This window comes from Carcharodon carcharias, chromosome 25 (assembly GCF_017639515.1).
Source record: "Carcharodon carcharias isolate sCarCar2 chromosome 25, sCarCar2.pri, whole genome shotgun sequence".
Taxonomy (NCBI): Eukaryota; Metazoa; Chordata; class Chondrichthyes; order Lamniformes; family Lamnidae; genus Carcharodon; species Carcharodon carcharias.
The window spans coordinates 21,438,149-21,460,680 of record NC_054491.1 but is presented as its reverse complement, the minus strand read 5'-3'; the positions used below and the strand labels follow the sequence as shown (position 1 = coordinate 21,460,680).

General features: G+C 43.7%; 1 protein-coding gene across 1 annotated transcript; it reads right to left on the bottom strand.

Annotated features, from left to right (window-relative positions):
* Positions 1 to 5,349: 5,349 nt before the first annotated feature.
* On the bottom strand, positions 5,350 to 22,468 carry LOC121269577 (hyaluronan synthase 1-like). Its single transcript, XM_041174277.1, has 4 exons — positions 21,818 to 22,468; positions 10,702 to 10,927; positions 9,889 to 10,021; positions 5,350 to 6,025 (listed from the first exon to the last, which is right to left on the bottom strand). Exons 1-4 carry the CDS (start codon positions 22,466 to 22,468, stop codon positions 5,350 to 5,352), a joined length of 1,686 nt encoding a protein of 561 aa, XP_041030211.1.
* Positions 22,469 to 22,532: the final 64 nt, after the last annotated feature.

Here is a 22,532-nt window from a genome sequence, read left to right as displayed (position 1 = left end):
GACCAAATCTGTACCCAGTACTCCAGCTGTGGTCTCACCAAAGCTTTGATTGTAGTAAGATGTCTTTATTTTTGCATTCCAATTTTTTTGTAATAAAGACCAACATACCACTAGCCTTCCTAACTTCTGTATCTGCGTGTTAACTTGCTATAATGTGTGTAAAAAGACACCCAGGTCCCTCTGAATACAAATATTTCCCAAGCGTTCACCATTTAAAAAATTATTCTTTCTATTTTTCCTGCCAAGGTGGATAACTTTGCATTTTTCCATATTATATTCAGTCTAAATTCTTGCACACTAACTTAATCTATCTTTATTCCTTTGCAGCCTATTTGCATCCTCCTCACAGTTAACCTTCCCACCCAACTTTGTATCGTCAGCAAACTTGGGTACATTACACTCATTCTCCTCTTTCAAGTTATTGATATAGATTGTAAATAGTTGTGGCCCCAAATCTGATCCCAGCAGTAGTTACACTTTGCCAACCCAAAAACAACTCGTTTATTCCTACTCTCTGTTTTCTGTCTATTAACCAATCCATGCTAATATATTACCCCCAAACACATCAGTCCTATTCTGTGTAATAACTTCTTACATGACACCTTATCAAATGCTTTTTGAAAACCCAAATACACTAGTCACTGGTTTCCCTCTTATCTACCTTGCTAATTACAAGCTTAAAAAATTCTAACAGTTTGTCAAACGCGATTTTTCTTTTATAATTCTGTCTTGACTCTCCTCAATCATATTGTGATATTCTAAATTCCCTCTTACCACATTCTGAATAATAGATCCTAGCATTATCCCTGCTATTGATGCTGGGTAAGTTTCAAATTTTACATTTGCACATAATTCCTGACTGCAGTGCCTCATTTTCTGTTGTCACATTTTAATGTCAACTTTTCCAAAATAAATTTCTGCATCCACATATATAATGGACAGAATTTTCTGCCTGTTGGGCGGGCAGGCCCAACCCAATCTCCGGCGGGCGGGGATCCAATTCCCGCCGGAGAAGTGAGCCACGCTGCCATCTTACATGAGCGGGCCAATTAAGGCCCACCCAGTGTGACGTCTGGCGGGAAGCACTATGCGCTCCCTGTACGGGGGCGGGGGGGGGGGCGGGGGGGGTGGATTCCCCGAAAGCAAGAGTGCGTTCTTTCGTGCATGCGCACGAAAGAGCGCACATCTTCCTGAGGCTAAGTGCTGCCTCAGGGAGATCGCTTACACTTTTAAAAAGATTAAAAATAGAAAAAAAAATTCCCTAACATGTCCCCCCTCATGTGAAAATGTCACAAGATGGGACATGTTCATAAATTACAATAAAACTTTATTAAGCTATTTAGAACCCTGCATGAAACCTCATCCCGCCGGTGGATGAGGTTTCATGTTTTTTCTATTTGCCGCCGGGGCTTCTGGTCTACCCACCAACCTTAAGGTTGGACGGGCAGGTCTTTTAATTGTTTAAATGATCCTTCAATGGCCTCAATTGGCCATTGACAGGTTGGCAGGCGTACAGCTGATTTTGCTGCGCCCCTGCCTTCCTGAAAATTTAAATGGGGCGGGATGATGTCGGGGGTTCCATCCGATGTCATCCCACATCATTTTACATGTCGGCAAGTGGGCCCTGCCCCTGGCTTGCCGACGGCAAAATTCTGCCCAATGAAACTATCTAAGCAAACCTGTCACATTGTAATTACACTCTCCTGCCACTTGTTTTGTCTAGCATTATACCCATTCTGCAGAGAAACTCCTATTCCAACTAACTCTACTTTTGCTTCCAAAAGTGCCATAGAACTTGCTACTTAAATGTAAATAATAATATAAAATCAAAGAATCATAGAAAATGAACCAAAGGGAATTGCTTAAAAAGGAGTACTGTATTAATTCTGTGCTTATGTTCAATTATTTCTCCCCCTACCCCCACTTCACCTGAATACATTTATTTCTGGCTATCTTCACTAGATGCTGAAAGTGTGGTCAGGGATATGGCTTACAAATGGAATGATGCTTCTGCTTTCGCATAAACTGCTGCCAAGAAGTTATATTTTACTTGATTTGCTCTCTGTCGTTTGTGCAGCAGCTGAAGTTCACTTAGGGTGGCCACCTTTTTCTATATCCAGCACTGGACATGGGGCTGAACAAAGCTGGGATGAGGGGAGATCACAAGTTTGTTTTGAATGAGGAAGGAACTTAAGTCTATTTGATCTCTTATGCCATTCTTACATTTCCCCATTACAGTATCTAGATGAATCCAGGCTTTAGAGTTAAAAACAAAAAAACTGCGGATGCTGGAAATCCAAAACAAAAACAAAAACAGAATTACCTGGAAAAACTCAGCAGGTCTGGCAGCATCGGCGGAGAAGAAAAGAGTTGACGTTTCGAGTCCTCATGACCCTTCAACAGAACTTGAGTTCGAGTCCAAGAAAGAGTTGAAATATAAGCTGGTTTAAGGTGTGTGTGTGGGGGGTGGAGAGGAAGAGAGAGAGAGAAGTGGAGGGGGTTGGTGTGGTTGTAGGGACAAGCAAGCAGTGATAGAAGCAGATCATCAAAAGATGTCACAGACAATAGAACAAAAGAACACATAGGTATTAAAGTTAAAGTTGGTGATATTATCTAAACGAATGTGCTAATTAATGTGCTAATTATGCTCTCCCCACCCCCACTAGAGCTATACCTTGAGTGCCCTACCATCCATTCTTAATTAGCACATTCATTTAGATAATATCACCAACTTTAACTTTAACACCTATGTGTTCTTTTGTTCTATTGTCTGTGACATCTTTTGATGATCTGCTTCTATCACTGCTTGTTTGTCCCTACAACCACACCAATCCCCTCCACTTCTCTCTCTCTCTCTCTCTCTCTCTCCGCCCCCCACACACACACCTTAAACCAGCTTATATTTCAACTCTTTCTTGGACTCGAACTCAAGTTCTGTCGAAGGGTCATGAGGACTCGAAACGTCAACTCTTTTCTTCTCCACCGATGCTGCCAGACCTGCTGAGTTTTTCCGGGTAATTCTGTTTTTGTCCAGGCTTTAGAGTGATGTTTAAAGTTAATCTATAGTATTGGAAGGAATTACATGTGGTCGCAGGCTCCTTTCCTGAACTAGTTGGGTTTCTATTGACAGATCATCAACTTTCAAGGCTTTTTTTTGGTAGCTACCCACAAATTACCAGATTTATTGATTTAACTTTCATCTCTGGTATAGCTGGATGTCAAATTATAACCCTTGGGTTCCTAATCCAACATCCTACCCATTGCACTACTATATCTTATGTACCCTACATACCTCACCAAAACTCTGACACTGCTGTTTTCCTCCTGACTGCCTGATATATATCTGCATGAGCCTGTCACAATGAATCGCAGGATCAGCTAAACACTTGAATTTCATGGCTGGACAATTTCTAGTGAAATTGAGAGTTCCAAAAATCTTCCTTATCAAGATATCTCATCTATATCTTGATCAAATGAGGTATACTCCACAATCAATTTTTCAGGAAAATTGTTTTCTAACAAAACTGCTACAGGGTGTGTGGTAACATTTGCCACACTAATGGTAACATTAGTTATCGCTAATGGCAGACACAGCAATGCGTAGAGGTACCTTTTTCATTAGGGCTATGGTGTTGAAATTCATGCCATACTTAGGTGATGCCACAGTGTGGCACAAATAAATTCCATTCAGCATTACAGAGGTGGTGGTGCTCTCATGTGGAAAAAAATGTGTACTGCAACCATCTGGTTTTTACGTAACCACCTTTGTTACTTCAGCTTGCCCCTTAATTAGTAATTCTCATTTGTGAAGCATCTCTCTTCAAGGGTGTTTGTTTGTACAGGAAATAAGCAGCACTTTTGGAGCCAATGTAATGCATTAATATGATTCATATACTTGTCTAAGATTTATTTGCAAATGATGAACTGAGATGAAGGGACAAGTGCAGGTACAGCAATGTGGAAGAGAGACAGCTCCCAGGCTGTTCTCAGGCCAATAAATGCTGGTTCCCCTTTCACTATCACTGCTGGAATTGTCTCCTGTGTGTTAGTGGGTAGAATTTCTGGAGCACATGACAGGAGTCATAAACAAACCACTCATGGCTAACATATGAAAACAACATTATTGTATAGGGTTTAATCTACATTTACACTGTCGAATGGATGAAGCTCAACATCTGCCTAATTTTGGCCTCTCATTGGCAATACCAATGTGAAATGTTTTACTTTTAAAGTTTATCTGTAAGAGCAAGCCCAGTGATTGGTTCTCATAATGTATAACAGTGACTTCATGGACCATATAGGCGTCCACCATGAAGCCTCAGCAACAACGTATAAAGTTGAAATCCATATTACATTAATTTGCTGATACAGTTAGATTTTTGTATTGTGAGTCAGAATTTATACACCATGAGGTAACAGCAAGAAAAATTACTTTTTTTTTTCAAACTCTAGGCCCATAAAATTCGACCAGGGAAAATCATCAAATAAGAAACAGAAGTGCAACTGTCGGAGCTTCGTGGGCTGGTATGCAAAAACTTGGGGCCACATGTGACTCTCAGGCTGCAGTTTGGACACTCCTGGTGTTAAAAGTAAAATGTCAGTCTGTAGCACGTTTTTATAGGCACTCTTGTGTTTAATTATTGCTTATACTAGCTCTTTTAATCTTAATGCATAATGTACAGGATATATTTCAGGACCATCACATTGTGTACACTGCCCTTTTACAAAATAATACTACCCAAAGTCACATTTACACTCTGTGACAACTTCCTGAATTAAAGAAAATCATTCTTCCTCTCCTATATATGTTGGTTAATGTGGAGTATGGATCAATGAGAAGTGGCCAGTCTCCCAGTATGATGCCTAACAATGAGTGTCAGCAGGTTATTTTGGGCACAATGGGTATCACAGCTGAACTAAGGCCTATTTTCACCTAATGTCATACATTCCAGTAGGGGTCACTGGACAGCAAACAGGAGGGGGGAGCTCTTGCTACTTTATCCACTTGTTAGTATAAAGACACTAAGGCTAGTTATAGTGCCCTATACTGTCACCACGAAAGGACAATCTTCACTGTCTGTTTGGATCATCACCATAAGTGGTGCATTTACCCACTACTGATGAAAGTGTTCCAAAAATATAAAGCTCTGTGGCACTGGCTATCACAGATTAAGCTGGCAGAGAGCTGGGAGATCGTATCAGTACCACTGTTCTGACTATAAAAGGTGAATGGCCCAGGAGGGACTGCAGAGAAAAGGAATAAAAAGCAAAATTTCTAAATTTATGCTTCAAGGTGCTGGTTATTCCTCAATTTTTTCAGTAATGTGAAGTGATTTACACAAAATCTATCTAAGCTTCAACGCGGTACATTGCAGTGTTCCTTCTACGCCGTTGCCATGACCAAAAATGGTAAATTGCAACCATCCATGCCCAGTATAAAAACAAGGCCAGTGAACCATAGAGCACACAGTTTTTATATGATGGTTGTTCAGCGTGGATCCAAGATCTTTCAGTCTCCGTGAATATAGTCTCGATTAAACCGACAAGAAGGATGATCCCCCACACCAAGAGCGGAAGCAATGGGATGTAGTTCTTGACTCTCTCTTTGCGTCCAGATGTTCCCCAGCTGCTATTGTTAATGGTAATAAGAGAAAAACATTTGATTGGCAGCAGCCCACTCAGGTAGATGACAGGATGCAGAGATACTAATATCATCACCAGACTCCCATTCAGGCAAACGGCATTGAATGCTTTGAGCAGTGCAAAGGCATGGAAGCAGAGGAGCACCCAGAGAATGTCCCAGAGAGACTCGTGGTAGAATACCTTGACAACTGTGACAATAATGAATACTGGCAAAATCCCCATAACTACAGACTCATACGTAATCCACAGACTTTGCTTATGCCACCAGAGAGAACTGTAGAACCACTCAATGAAGGATGACTTGGTCCAACGTATTTGTTGATTAAGCCAGCGCAGATATTGAGCTGGAGTTTCTGTGTAGCACCAAGCCTTGTGTGTATACCTGGATGAAACAAACGAGTTTTCATTAATTAACTTTCCTTATTTCTGTATTTGACTTTCATTTTAAAACAGTCAAATTTAACACACATTCAATATTATCAACCAATTAAAGCCAAGCTGATCACAGACACTGGGATGACTTGGCATTGCAGCCCCATCTCTGCCAGCCTTTTCAGCCATCTTATCATTTTAAGGCAAATGGTGGCATAGTGTTATTCTCACTAGATTAGAAATCCAGGGTAATGTTCCGGGAACTTGGGTTCGAATCCCACCATGGCAGATGGTGTAATTTGAATTCAATCAATAAAAATCTGGAATTAAAAGTCTAATGATGACCATGAAACCATTGTCGTAAAAGCCCTCTGGTGCCAATAAATGCCTTTAGGGAAGGAAATCTGCTGTCCTTACCTGACCTGGCCGGCATGTCACTCACAGCCATGTGGTTGACTCTTAAATGCCCTCTGAAATGGCCTAGCAAGCCACTCAGTTGTATCAAACTGCTACAAAGGAATGAAACCAGACAGACTTAGGCACCAGAAACAACGGCAAATTCAGTCCTGTCGACCCTGCAAAGTCCTCCTTACTAACATCTGGGGGCTTGTGCCAAAATTGAGAGAGTTGTCCCACTAGTCAAGCAACAGCCTGACAAAGTCATGCTCACGGAATCATAACTTACAGATAATGTCCCAGACACCACCATCACTGTCCCATCAGCAGTAAAAGTGGCAGCACAGTGGTATACAGTCAGAGGGAGTTGCCCTGGGAGTCCTCAACATTGACTCCAGACCCCATTAAGTCTCATGGCATCAGGTCAAACATGGGCAAGGAAACCTCCTGCTGATTACCACATACAGTCCGCACCCCACTTCAGCTGATGAATCAATACTCCTTTATGTTGAACATCACTTGGAGGAAACACAGGGTGGAAAGAGTGCAGAATGTACTCTGGGTAGGGACTTCAATATCCATCACCAAGAGTGGCTCAGTAGCACCATTACTGACCGAGCTAGCCGAGACCTAAAGGACAAAGCTGCTAAACTGGGTCTGCAGCAGGTAGTGAGGGAAAAATATACTTGACCTCATCCTCACCAATCTGCCTCCTGCAGATGCATCTGTCCATGACGGTATCAGTAGGTCTGCACAGTCCTTGTGGAGACAATGTCCTGTCCTCACATTGAGAATACCCTCCATTGTGCTGTGTGGCACTACCACCATGCTAAATGGGATAGATTTCAAACAGATCTAGCAACTCAAGATTGGGCAATCTGCAAACCATCAGCAGCAGAATTGTACTCAACCTCAATCTGTAACCTCAAGGCCCAACATATCACCTGCTCTCCTCTACATTGGAGAAACCAAACGTAAACTGGGCAACCGCTTTGCAGAACACCTGCGGTCTGTCCGCAAGAATGATCCAAACCTCCCTGTCGCTTGCCATTTTAACACTCCACCCTGCTCTCTTGCCCACATGTCTGTCCTTGGCTTGCTGCATTGTTCCAGTGAAGCCCAACGCAAACTGGAGGAACAACACCTCATCTTCCAACTAGGCACTTTACCGCCTTCCGGACTGAATACTGAATTCAACAACTTTAGGTCTTAAGCTCCCTCCTCCATCCCCACCCCCTTTCTGTTTCTTCCCCCTTCTTTTTGTTTTTTCCAATAAATTGTATAGATTTTTCTTTTCCCACCTATTTCCATTATTTTAAAATATTTTTAAATCTTTTATGCTCCCCCCACCCCCACTAGAGCTATACCTTGAGTGCCCTACCATCCATTCTTAATTAACATATTCGTTTAGATAATATCACCAACTTTAACACCTATGTGTTCTTTTGTTCTGTTGTCTGTGACATCTTTTCATGATCTGCTTCTATCACTGATTGTTTGTCCGTACAACCACACCAACCCCCTCCACTTCTCTCCCCCCACCCAAACACCCCTCACCCACACACCTTAAACCAGCTTATATTTCACCCCTTTCTTGGATTCACTCAAGTTCTGTCGAAGGGTCATGAGGACTCGAAACGTCAACTCTTTTCTTCTCCGCCGATGCTGCCAGACCTGCTGGGTTTTTCCAGGTAATTCTGTTTTTGTTTTGGATTTCCAGCATTCGCAGTTTTTTTTGTTTTTTTTTTTGTTTTTATCACCTGCTCTACCATTACCATCAAGTCAGGGGACCAACCCTGGCTCAATGAAGAGTGCAGGAGGGCATGCCAGGAGCAGCACCAGGCATACCCAAAAATCAGGTGTCAACCTGGTGAAGATACAACTCAGGACACTTGTATGCCAAACGGCGAAAGCAGCATGCAATAGACAAAGACAAGCGATCCGTCAACTAACAGATCAAGTCTAAGCTCTGCTGTCCAGACACATGCAATCGTAAATGGTGGTGGACAATTAAACAACTCACTGGAGAGGGAGATTCCAAAATATCCCCATCCTGCAAGATGGGGGAGCCCAGCGCATCAGTGCATTTGCAACAATCGTCATCCAGATGATCCATTTCTGCCTTCTCTGGAGATCCCTAGCATCACAGATTCACTCCATGTGATATCAAGAAACAGCTGAAGGCACTGGATACTGCAAAGCCCTGACAATATTCCGGCAATAGTACTGAAGACTTGTGCTATAGAATCTGCCACACCCCTAGCCAAGCTGGTCCAGTACAACTACAACACTGGCACCTACCTGGTAATGTGGAAAATTGTTCACGTATGTCCTGTACACAAAAAGCAGGATAAATCTGGACTGGCCAATTACACGCCCCCCACCCCCCCCACCCCCCCAAATCAGTCTACTCTCGATCATCAGCAAAGTGATGGAAGGGGTCATCAACAGTGCTATCAACTGGCACTTGCTTAGCAATAACCTGCACACTGACGTTCAGTTTGGGTTCTGCCAAGACCACTCAGCTCCTGACCTCATGCCTGTCCACCATCTATAAGACACAAGTTAGGAGTGTGATGGAATGCTCTCCATTTGTCTGGACGAGTGCAGCTCCAACAACACTCAAGAAGCTCGATACCATCCAGGACAAAGCAGCCCGCTTGATTGGCCCCCTATCCACAAACATTCACGCCCTCCACCATAGACGCACAGTGGCAGTAGTGTGTACCATCTACAAGATGCACTGCAGGAGCCCACCAAGACTCCTTAGACCACACTTTCCAAACCCACCGCCACTACAATCTAGAAGGACAAGGGCAGCAGATGCATGGAAACACCACCACCTGGAAGTTTCCCTTCAAGCCACAGACCATCCTGACTTGGAAATATATCACCATTCCTTCATTGTTGCTGGGACAAAATCCTGGGACTCCCTTCCTAACAGCACTCCCTCCCTATACTATTTGGACTGCAGCAGTTCAAGAAGGCAGTTCACCACCACTTTCTTGAGGGCAATTAGGGATGGGCAAGAAATGCTGGCCTAGCCAACAATATCCACACCTCATGAATGAATAAAAAACAAAATAATTGTCTTCCTGTCCATAACTTTTAACTACCTTGTGAATTAGCCAAGTAAAGTAATTAGTTCTATCAAACTGCTACATGACACAATAAGAATATAACTAGATGGATCACCCAGAATTGACCTAGGCGCTGAACATGACAACAGCACACCCAACCAAATTGATCCTGCAAAGTCCTCTTCACTAAAATCAGGAGACTTGCACCAGACTAGTCAAACAACAGCCTGACATAATCACACACACAATCATTCAACCAACTTCCCAGACTTTTCCATCACACTGTCTAAGAAATCCTCATCCATTTAAGCAGAAATAACAAGCCTGGGTTTATCTTGTCAGCTACAACGCAATTTTTTAAATTCAAAACTGAGCAGAAAATAGATTAATCTCTTACTTGGTGGAATAGCCCAGACTAAGCACCCTATTGGTCAAGTGACGATCGTCCCCAAATGTGCACCGGATTCCCAGGAATCTCTGATTGTACCAGGGTTCTAGTAACTGCTGGAGCAAGTTATTCCTGTACATCCCTGAAACAGAAAGTCATTGTTAGAATTAAAAACAGATCATGGATCCGAGTCTGATCTAACAGTTCAGTATGTTTTGATGAATGGTTCTCATACCAGGGATAGAAGTTAAATTTGAGGAAGTTAGAAGTAAGGTTAATCAGCTGAGCTATTGAGGAAGTCAGACATGATAGCAAAGCCAAACAATACTCACAGAAGCCTGACAACACATCTGCCTCTTGTCTCTGGTAATTTACCAATACTTCATTGGACAGTTCCCCATCTGAACTTTTCTCTCTTGTTCTTCCTAAGCTCCAATATGCGTTCTTCTCCCTGCGCTTTCAATGTATTGAAATCAAGACTCATCACACTGTCTCCTATTCTAACTCACTCATTCCCAGGATTTAATGCTGTCAAATGCATCACATCTCTCAGTCTTTCCTTTGTACTACAAATGGCTGACTTTTAAAACCCAAACTTGACATCATTGCTATGTGACTTATCTTCTCTTTGACTCTTGTTCAGCCTTGATGCATCCTGGATAATTTTTCTTTGTCCTAGGTGACTAAAAGGTAAGCTCCACAGTTTAGACCTACTCTGCAGGATTGCATCTGTACCAGGGAGATCTAAAAAAGGGTTTTATTTTAAACTATCTGGGATCATGACATCCTCCAATAAGATCCTGATTTGTTCACATGCCTTACCTAAAGGTCCACTAATACAGGACACACAGTCAAAGTAAGACTGGCAGGCTCGTTCTATATTGAATGTGATCCAGTAACGCAGGCTGCTAATGAAGCTAACAAACGAGTCGGTGACATTGAGTACTCGCACTTCCCCTCCAACTGCTCCATAGTTTTCCTTTGAATCTAAAACTTTAACCAGTTCCATAGTTGCTTGTGAGTCAAGCTTTGTATCCGAATCACAGACCTAAAATACAGACAGTTCCACAATCAATTGATAAAGATATGCAATTCATGGCTAAAGTTAAATAATCTATTGATAAAGATAAATAAGAGGTCATTTTAGAAGTTCACTCAGCTGGCAGGGATCATTATCTGCTGGCAGAGAATATCTGTATTTCATGTTTTTCATGATCTTCTAAACATAATGAATCATCAGAAAATTATGTTGCCAGAGTGCCCAATATGTTTTGCTAGCAGGCCAGGATGCCATGGCTCATAAATTTTTTCCTATATTACGTTAACCATTCATCTACCTATATCTGGACAATAGTCAGCAACCTTCCACGAAAACTGGCCAGGCCAATAATATTGGGCTATTCCTGATGTACCTATATGTCCAACTTTAGCATTATTGTAAAGATTGTTTTCAGATACATGGATTGATCTGGATACATCAATATTCTAAGCATCAGTAATTGATAGATTATGTGATCACGAACCAAAAAGGCATTCCAGATGTGAAGAATGAAAGGACCAAGTAAGGTGTTGAATGCTGTATTGTTCATCATTTAAAATACTGTGTGCTAGTTCTCACAATACAACCCCAACAATAAAACTAGACTTGCTGGGTCAAAATTCTGGAACTCCCTTCCTAACAGCACTGTGGGAGTACCAACATCATACAGACTGCAGCAGCTCAAGAAAGTGTTTTACTACCACCACTTTCTCAAGGGATGGGCAATAAATGCTGACCTCACCAGCGATACCCGTATCCCAAGACTGAATTAAAATAAAAGAGTAGCGGAGCATCTCAAGGGGGTTATATGGTCTACTCCTGCTCCTATATCTTATGTTTTTAGAGCAAATGGAATGTAAATAAATAAAATAAGGCTGACAAAATGCATTTCCTGCAATAAACTGTGCAAAGTGCAGGTAGTGACAATGGTCAACAAGCACACTTTAACGATATTCTTATTACAATGCTGAAACTGCAAAATACCAACAGAGAATTCAGAAGAAACAAGTACAAAAGACTTGTGATGGCAAAGCATTGTTGCAGCTGGTATTGACAACCTTGAAACCCAAAGAAGGCACACTTCTTGTTGGAACATGGAGAATGATTATGTGGCTAGCAGAGTTTCTAGTCCCAGCATGGATAGTATTAGATCCAAAGAGGAGGCATATAAAATTGCCAGAAAAAAACAGTAAGCCTGAGGATAGGGAGCAGTTTAAAATTCAGCAAAAGTGGACAAAAGAATTGATCAAGAAGTGGAAAATGGAGTATGAGAGTAAATTTGAAAGGAACATAAAAACTGACTGTAAAAGCTTCTATAAATATGTTAGCGAAGACAAATGTAGGTCACATACAGTCAGAACCGGGGGTTAATTATAACGGGAACAAAGAAATGGCGAAAGAATTGAACACATATTTTGGTCTGTCTTCACAAAAGAGGACAGAAATAATTTCCCAGAAATGTTAGGGTACCAAGGGTCTAGTGAGAGGGAGGAATTGAAGAAAATCAGTTTTAGTAAAAAAAATATGGTACTAGAGAAATTATTGGGGTTAAAGGCTGAAAAATCCCCAAGGCCTGATAATCTACACCCCAGAGTACTAAAGGAAGTGGCCCTGGAAATTTTAGATGCATTGGTGGTCACCTTCCAAAATTCTATAGACTCTGGAGCAGTTCCTACAGATTGGAGGGTGGCAAATGTAACCCCACTATTTAAAAAAAGGAGGGAGAGAAAAAACAGAGAACTTTTTTAGAGTAGTTAGCCTAACATCAGTACTGGGTAAAATGCTAGAGTCTATATTAAAAAATGTGGTAACAGAACACTTGGAAAGCATTAACAATATTAGACAAAGGCAGCATGGGTTTATGAAAGGGAAATCATGCTTAACTACTCTGCTGGATTGTTTTGAGGATGCAACTAGTAGAATAGATAAGGGAGTGGATGTGTTGTATTTTGATTTCAAGAAGGCTTTTGATAAGGTCCCACGTAAGAGGCTAGTGGGCAAAATTAAAGCACATGAGATTGGGGGTAATATACTGGCATGGATTGAGAATTGGTTGACAGACCGGAAACAGCAGAGTGGGAATAAATTGGTCTTTTTTCTGGGTGGCAGGCGGTGACTCGTGGTGTACCGCAGGGATCAGTGCTTGAGCCCCAGCTATTCACGATATACATAAATGACTTGGATGAGGGAACCAAATGCAATATTTGCGAATTTGCTGACAACACAAAACTGGGTGGGGTTGTGCGCCATGAGGAGGATGCAAGGAGGTTTCAGGACGATTCAGACAAGTTGTGTGTGTGGGCAAACACATGGTAGATGCAGTATATGGTGGATAAATGTGAAGTTATATGCTTCGGTGTGAAAAACAAAAAGGCAGAGTATTATTTAAGTGGTGATACATTGAGAAATGTGGATGTACAAAGGGATCTGGGTGTCCTCATACACGAGTCAAAGAAAGTAAATAGGCAGGTGCAGCAAGCAATTAGGAAGGCAAATGGTATGTTGGTCTTCATTGCAAGAGGATTTGAGTTCAGAAGTAGAGATGTCTTACTGCAGTTATACAGGGCCTTGGTGAGACCACACCTGGAGTATTGTGCACAGTTTTGGTCTCCTTATCTAAGGAAGGATATACGTGCCATAGAGGGAGTGCAGCGGAGGTTCACTAGGCTAATACTGGGCATGGCAGGACTGTCGTATGAGGAGAGATTGGTTTCACTGGGCCTGTATTCACTAGAGTTTAGAAGAATGAGAGGGGATCTGATTGAAACGTATAAAATTCTAACAGGGCTGGACAGACTGGATGCAGAGAGGATGTTTCCCCTGGTTGGGGAGTCTAGAATCAGAGGCCACAGTCTCAGGATGCGGGGCAGGCCATTTAGGACTGAGATAAGGAAATATTTCTTCACTCAGAGGGTGGTCAACCTGTGGAATTCTCTCTCACAGAATGTTGTGGAGGCTGGGTCACTGAGTATATTCAAGAAAGAAATTGATAAATTTTTGGATATTAGGGGCATTGAGGGGTATGGAGAGAAAGTGGGAATATGGCATTGAGATAGAGGATCAGCCATGATCAGATTGAATGGTGAGGTAGGCTCGAAGAGCTGAATGGCCTACTACTGCTCCTAGTTTTTAAGTTTCTATATTTCATGGTGGGTCCCATCATAGCGGATGTGGCAGGCTATTCAAAATTCCGTTCACTTCAGCAGGACCAGAAGTTCCACCAGAGGGAGGAGCCGGAAAATTCCAGCTAGACCCTGTTCCTGTTGTGACAATTGATTTCAGTCAAGAAATTATCTACATTCTGTATGGAGAGACAACACTGGCATAACAAGATTACATCGAAGAAACAGTGGCCAGGATTTTCCGTGCCCTCCAGTGTCGGGCGTTTCAGTGGCGTGAGTGGACAATATGGCATGATCGGTTCACGACAGCATGAAACCAATTTGCGATTGTCCGCTCAGCCCACCACTGGCGGGTTGCTTGTTGGACTTCAAGGGAGAGGGGTCGGGTGGGGCAAGGGCAGTCCTGTGTTTGAGGGACTTGGGGGTGGGGTAAGGGCAGCCCTTTGGTTGAGGTGACTGGGGGAAGGGGCAAGGTCAGACCTGCAGTTCAGGTGAGTTGGGGTGTAGGAGGGGGCAAGGATAGCCCTGTGGTTGCGGTGACTTAGGGGGGAGCGTGGACAAGGGCAGCCCTGCATTTGAGGTGACTGGGGGATGTGGGCACTAGAGCTGCCCTGCGGTTGAATGTGGCACACAGCATTCGGGGCAGGGGGTGGGGTGGTGGGTTAGGGTGGTCGAAGGAAGCAGCCGTGCATTAGGGTCACCTTGCATAAAATGACCATTCCTCTGCAGCTGAGTCAGTTCAGGCGCAGCCATTGATATGACTGGAGTTGGGCTTCTAGCTTATCTGCCCACTCAAGGAACACAGAGGCATCAAAATGTCTCCAAGTGCTCCAGAGCTTTTCACCCCTCGGGCACAGACTGCGAAGTAATGAGCATTTAGTGGGCTGCAGAACAGTTGGACAACTGTGCATGTTGTACAATCTCCTTGCTAAAGCTGGCCATGGAGCAGTCCCTGATGGAGGTGCTCACAGCCCCTTGCAATGTCATCATCCTGGTTTGGACCATTGTCCCCCATGGTTAAAGCTAACAGTGCTGCCTTGCAGTGTGGGTTAGGAGAATACCTGTGCCTGAGCTGAGAGCACAGCATGTAGTCCAATGGGCAAAGCTGCCGCCAGATGGAATCGGGCGGAGTTGGGTGGGGTTTCAGATAGCCATGCAGCGCACTAATCTCTGGCCATCCATGTAGTGGCCAGCACTCTCCATGATGTGTTATGGGACCTTCACACTTAACCAGGACAGGTTCTTAGTACACCCATGCTAACCCACGTGTCTCTCTCTTTCATCTTGCTGGAGGAGTACATCAGGATCATGGAGTCTGGGCTTCCATTCACTGAATGTGCAGCTGGTGCGTGACCACCTGAAACGCATCCTGTAGGTCTGCTCACGGTTTCCAGGGAGTGTGCATGACTCCTATATTCTCAGTTGGTCACAGGTCCCTGATGTATTCCAGGGTCCACAGAGGTACAGAGATGGCTCCTCCGGGACAGGGGCTACCTACAGAGGATGTTGCTGATGACACCCAGGCAGCAGCCTCAGACTGAAGCAGAGCGAAGGTACAACAAGACTCATGCTGCAACTCGCAACTTGGTGGAGCAGTCCATCGGGATGCTGAAAATGAGGCTCCGGTGCCTGGACCAGTCTGGCGAAGCCCTGCAATATAGTCCACAGGGGGTGTCACGCATCATTGTTGCCTGCTGCGCCCTTTATACCCTGGCGTAGCAATGGGGCGAGGAGCTGGCTGAGGAGGAGATGGAGGAGCTGGAGATCTCCTTGGATGAGGCTGAGGAGGTCCTCAAAAGCTGCAATGACAGGGATAAGGCCCTTGCCAGACGAGGCAGGAGCACTTAGAAGGCCCTCATAGCTGCTAGATTTGTGGAAGATGATGACGACACGCAATGAGGAGACCCCATAAATCTTCACATTGTATCTGTGAACATTTGACTCCAGTCTGGCTTATGGCAGGGCGCATACCCCCTGTGCTAATGCTCCTGTCATGGAGACGCAGTGGAGGCCCTAATAGTCACTTGATTGCAGGAGGATGACAACGACATGCAGTGACCATACATCACTGATCACAGATGCTAAAGAGATGGGGGCCAGACCCACCTTAAAGGTGCTGAGAGCACTCAGAGAGAATGACAGAACTCTGTGGCGTGTGCCCACTACATTCTAGCAGCAATGACAAGCACCATCGAAGTACAATCATCAGTAATATGTTGAGGGAGTGTGAGGCCAGACCATCACTTTGATCTGAAGACTGCACAAACATAGTGAAGAGGCCCTGGACTAAGACACCTGCCTTTATCCTGTACAGAAAGGTTGCACGTCTGAGTGACACAAACACTGCTCATCAGAACAAGGAGCCATAGGCAGGGAAACATTCTTGGGAGTTTATTGACAATAGTGAACAGTATGTACAAGTGATTAACGCCCATGCCCAGGCTGTGCAACTAAATAGCCAAGTGGTCATGGTACTGGGTTTGTAACCCCAAGATCAAGAGTTCAAATCTCACAATGGCAAACTATGAAACAATGTAACTTCATCTGAAACAGATGGAAACGGGTTTGTACTCGAAAGAGTTACATCTTCTTAACTCCTTTAAACTTTGTTTTTGGTTTTACAGCTGACCTGAATTAGGGGCTGTGCCTGATTTATCCCAATTTTGTTAAGTTGGTTTTATTGGTTTTAACTCGAAAGAGTTACATCTTCCTAACTTTCCTAAACATGTTGTTACGTCTTGGTGTACCCACGACATCCACACCGGAGATGGAGGCAGCCTGCTGACTGTGATGACTTTGGGGGGTGTCCTCTGGAGGCCCAATGCCTGGAGGGCCCCTGCCTGCTTTCGGGGTCCTGCTGTGTGGTAGTGGCACCATCCTTGGCCTGTGGAGCTGGAGCTGCTGAGGTCACAGGAAGAGGGGATTTGGATGGACCGGACACTCCTGGAGTCACCTGCATGGATGGCCCCGGGGATGGGGGCGGGGATGCGGGCACACCTGCTGATCCTCCTCCCTATGGGTGCCCAAGGTCCCAGGCTGATTCCTTGAGGAGAAGGGGTAGCTGGAGTGGGATCAAGCTGCCCTGCATCCCTCTCATGTACACACTGTTAGAGGCCAACTATGGCAGCAGTGCAGGAGCAACATCCTGAGCCAAGGTCTCCATAGTGGCCGCCATCCTACCACTGTTGACCTCAGTGCATTGCAATGCCGGTACTATCACCTCAGCTTAAAGGTGGACGGATTCCTCCATCGTGCCTTGCAATCTGAGGAGCGCAGTGGACATTCCTTCCTGATATTCCTGAGCTTGCCTTTGCAGCTCCAACATCTGTAAGATGACCGAGTCCAGAGGCTCATCATCTGACTCAGATTCAGCACATTTCTGGCCTCCAGCAGTCCTCGAGTGCCAGATACCTGGTAAGTCCCTGCCATAGCCTGCTGTGGATCAGACACTCACCAGATTGTGATTGCGAGGCTATTCTAAAGCTAGGTCCCTCCGAGATGTGTGTCTCTGCACTGGTGGAGGGTGTGGGTGAGCGCTATGACGGGACTTCAAGGAGGGTGCCTTCAGATTCCTCTTCAGCAGTTTCTTCGGGGCTTGATTGGAGGCCCTGGGTCGTGGACTCCATCGACTGTTTCCCAGGTGTGCCTGGGCAAGGGAAGATAATTAGTGCATGACAGTGGCCTGTGAAACAGCACATATCACTCACAGCATGGTTGTCTGATGGATGTTGCACTGCTGGACCGTCACTTGGTAGAGCACCACTGACCTCACCATCAGCAAAGAAAGGACTGCTCCAGATCGTCACCGGCCAGCTCGATGGCTCTGTTTTCAAAGTCCATGAAGACCTTGATTTCAGGCATTCCTCCACCAGTCTGTGACCTCTCTGTTGTTGTGTGCCAGCTTGACCTGCATGAATAGAGATGGAGAGAGTGTAAGGAGGATACCTGCCAGGCCAGATGATAAGTATGCCTGGCATGGGTTGTGAGTGGTCCCATGGATGGTGTGTATAAGAGCATGAATGGTGATGTCCCTTGAACTGGCAGTGACTGAGATCCCTGTGAATGTGTGATGGGTTTGTGAGTATGAGTTGATAATGATGAGAAGAGTGACTTACGCTGGTGGAATGGAGATCATCATTCATCCTCTTGCGGCACTGGGTGACTGTTCTCTTTTGAAGGGTGTTGGCGCTGACCACAGCAGCCACCACCTCCCAAGGTTATGCCACTGCCCATCCTGTGGCCAGAGCCGGGATAGAGGACATTGCAGCAGGCCTCCACGGCATCAGAAGACATTCCAGTGACAAGTTGCTGAACCTGGGGAGCTGCAGTCTTTTTGCCTTTTATGGGGACATTTTCCCAGCAGCAGTCGTGGGCTGGAAGCACTGAAATGTGTGCAGGCAGCTGGACTTTAAATATGCCGCCCGGTGTCCTGAAGTTGCAGGTTATGGCGTGGCAGGCGAATGAGATCCCGCCCGCCATGGAAACAGCGTGTTTCCCACGAATGCATACATAATACGGCGGGTTTGGGACGACGTGATGTTTTACCCGCCATCGCGGCTGGCGAGTAAAACGTCATTTTACCAGTCTGCTACCACACTCAGTGCAAATCTGGGATGATTCCACCCAGTCTGTTTTGTGGCTCCCACAAATCTTCATAGCCAAGATAAGCAACTTAAAGTATAGTGGCTGGCACGCACAAGCCTGTATCTAGCATTCCTAGGCGTAGCATGCTAAAGCGATTTGCTACTGATCTACTTTACTATCTTCAACTAAAATTATCCCATTGCATTCTACCAAGGACTGCTGCACTATCAGAATTGCCATCTTTCATATGAATTTGCATTTAAATCAAGGCTCTGTCAACCTGTTTGGGTGCTTGTAAGAAATGCTATATTTACATAGAGAAGTGCAAGAGATCTCCCAGTGTCCTAGTCAAAATTTCTTCTTCAAGCCTCACCACCAAAAATAGATCATTTGGCTGTTTATTCATTTGCTGTTTTTAGGATCTTGTTGCACATATTTTAGTTGCTGTTGCCTGAATAATAACAGTGACTGCACTTCAAATGTAATCCACTTGTTGTAAACTGCTTTCAGGCATCCTGAGGTTGTGATCAAATGCAATAAAAATGCAAATTCTTTCTCTATGCAATTACAACCTAGGCCAATTTAATTTGAAGTTATGACTAACTTTTTATCTCTTTTCATTCAAATTTGCATGCTAATGACAAGGATGAAAACACAGCAAAACAAAGGTGGAGGTGAAGTAAATGTTGAACTTCCTGCTGACATTTTGAATCTGATAAAAAGGAAAACAAGACTACAAGACATGGAGAAACAAGCAGATCGGCAGATCACTACTGACTGAAATGGAAAGTGACAAAGAAAGTGACGCATTGATTTATAAGAACTATGGAGCTAGAAACTACTGCACATTAGCAGTGTTAAGTGTAGGCTGTGATACTGAATGCTCTTGCAAAGAAGTTGGGTTTGTTAGCACTGTAAGATCCATGATAGCTGCTGAATTATTTTTTCCCCCATGTGATGTCTGGAAAAGATATGTTAGCACAAGAATGAAGAAGCCAAGTGTTGTTTTGGTATGTCATTATTTATCGTCGTAATCAATATCCTTTTTTAAAAGATTATTTATGGGATGTGAGCAGCCAGCATTTATTACCCTTGAGAAAGCGATGGTGAGCTGCCTAGTCTGTGCTGAGTTAGCCAGACAACATTAGAGGCGGGTAAAACATCACGTCGTCCCAAACCCGCCGTATTATGTATGCATTCGTGGGAAACACGCTGTTTCCATGGCGGGCGGGATCTCATTCGCCTGCCACGTCATAACCTGCAACTTCAGCACGCCGGGCGGCATATTTAAAGTCCAGCTGCCTGCACACATTTCAGTGCTTCCAGCCCACGACTGCTGCTGGGAATACCCCTGGGCTAAAGAGGGGTTAAAATCAATCACAGTTCCTCCTCCTGATGCCCAACTGAAAAGCGTGTTAAAGAGTCAGATAGAATAGAACCAGTTTGCTTGAATCTCCCTCCTACTCCCATTCAAATGCGAACAAGAGTAGACCATTCAGCCCCTCGAGGCTGTTTTGTCATTCATTTAAATCAGGACTGATTTGTATCTTAACCCCCATCTTGGGCTAGGATTTTCAATTGACTTTGGCTGCTCTCCAAATTTTGCCATCCCGCCCACAACTAATCCCATTGCTGGCAGGACCAGAAAATCCGGCCCTAAGTTTCCGTAACATTGAATAATATTACCCAACAAAAATCGACCAATCTCATTTTTTAAATTTTCAATTGACCACCGAGCTTCAACAGCTTTTGTGTGAATACGTGCTCCCTGCCTTCACCCCTGAATGCACTAGGTCTAATTTTAAGATTATATCACCTAGTTCTGGGCTCCCCACCAAATGAAATTGTTTATCACTATTTATCTTATCAAATTATTGATTCAGCTTAATCATTCAGATCTTACTTTCCTTACTCAAGGGAATACAAGCCTAATTTATGTAACCTATCTTTATAATTTAACCCTTTTAGTCCAGGTATCATTCTCGAGAATTGCACTGCACTTACTCTAAGGCCAATACAATATAGTTTACTATTACTCACTTTTTAATAGGCTGGGAAATAGAAACTGATGCTTGGGTGAGGTATCAGAAGACGGTCTGTGGAACCATATCTGAATGTGAGTCAATGATTCACATTTATAATATTTTCTGACCAGCAAAGTTTGTCTGAACTCTCAACACATTTGTACAACATTCTTCAATTAGAAAATATCCCTCAAAAGGAGGAAAAGCATCAGACCAAGGTCTTGTGAACAAACAAAAAAGTAAATAAAAGGCTCAAATCCTACACCCGGAATTTTTATGTTGGGTAAAGTTGCTTTTCGTCAAAACTGTAACTTTAGGCTTGTAACTTTCTGCCTTCTCAGACTGAGACAGTTGCACAAATGTATGTGTTAATTGTATAAATAAAATATGCATCAATAACTTGGGAAACTATAGGGCCACCTAGGATCAGGACCTTATTTACTTTAAAAATAATTATGCTCCTAGCACTAATTTTCTACATTTTTCCTTTCTTGCCTTGTTTCCAAAAAGGCCTGTGATTTGTTGTAATTGTGGAACTCATCACTAGAGGGTGCACCAGAACAGTTCAGGCCAACTCACTATCATTATGTGGAGAGCCTCTGCAAATCTTGCATATAATACCTCCTTCTTGGTAGCTCAGCTAAAACAAGAATGGGTTGTCCCTTTGTATGACTGCAGCTGGTACTTTCATTTGGGCCAACAGAGGCACACTAGTGTGGATCTTATGTTATTGCACTAGTAATCCAGAGGACTCTGCCCTACACCAACATGGTTGATTGTTAAATGCACTTTGAAATGGCCTAGCTGCTCAGTTCCATCAGTCTGCCATTGCAGCTCAAGAAGGCAGCTCACCCCATTTTCTCAAGACAACCAGGGATGGGGGAAACATGTCAGCCTTACCAGTGATGCTTACATCCTGAGATTACATTAAAAGAACTATGCCTCAGAGCTCGCTGGGGAAGTTGAGATCATAAATTCTCAACCACTGGAGGTGATCAGGAATTGAAAAGAAGGAACAGTGAATCATATGGTAGGTCAGATGAAAACTCAGAAACTTGGCTCAATTTTTAGTTTCAGAGTGTTAAAACAAGAGGAATTTATGCAGAAGTAGATTCACACCCAGTGTAAAGGCTAAATTAGAGACATAGGACTTGTTGTATTGATCATACCTGTATGTAATCCACAGAGTCCCCGATAGCTTTGAAGGCTGTGTACATTACTTCTCTCTTTCCTCCCCGTTTCTGCATGATGCAAACACAACGTTTGGTCCTGATTAATGACTCCACTTCTAATCTCTCTGGATTTCCAATACATGCCTCCCCATAAAACAGATTGACAGGGTCTTTGTGTGGTTGTTTGTTGTTATCCTCTTTATTCTGAATAATTCTATTAAAATTTCTTGAATGATAGTTGCCCTTCCACACATATGTCCCAATATCTTCATTGCAGAAAACCTCTTTGAACATATCCATCATGTATTGGTCTTCTTTGGAGTTCCCATCAATGACCATGATAATTCTCAGCTTGTGACTTGGATACTCAATGTTCTTCACAGAGTTAAGACATTGTGCCAGATATAAAGGGTCTTCCTGATAAGCAGGTATGATTATGGCTACCGAATTGGTGCTACTGCAATGCAAAACATTATTTTCTGTCATGCTGCTCTCGAACAGGGCAAAGACTGTTTGAAGGAAGAGATGGACAATGATCAGGGAGCCATATACCACAAGTGAAATGAGTTTATAACCATTTAAGAGGAGCTGGAATCCTGCCAGATATGCCCAAGACATACCTAGAAATAACAGCAGTGCAAAGACCATGGTACAAGTTCTATGAGCCATTGAAACCAGTGTGCCTTCATTAACCATGGCTGGAAAAAAATCA

Excerpts from the sequence above, each read along its gene's own strand:
- LOC121269577 (XM_041174277.1), bottom strand. The coding sequence starts at position 22,468 with ATGGTCTTTGCACTGCTGTTATTTCTAGGTATGTCTTGGGCATATCTG. Across the intron at positions 10,022-10,701 it reads CTGTATTAGTGGACCTTTAG|GGATGTACAGGAATAACTTG; the intron begins GTAAGGCATGTG and ends TTTCTGTTTCAG. Across the intron at positions 6,026-9,888 it reads AGTCTGGGCTATTCCACCAA|GTATACACACAAGGCTTGGT; the intron begins GTAAGAGATTAA and ends TGTTTCATCCAG.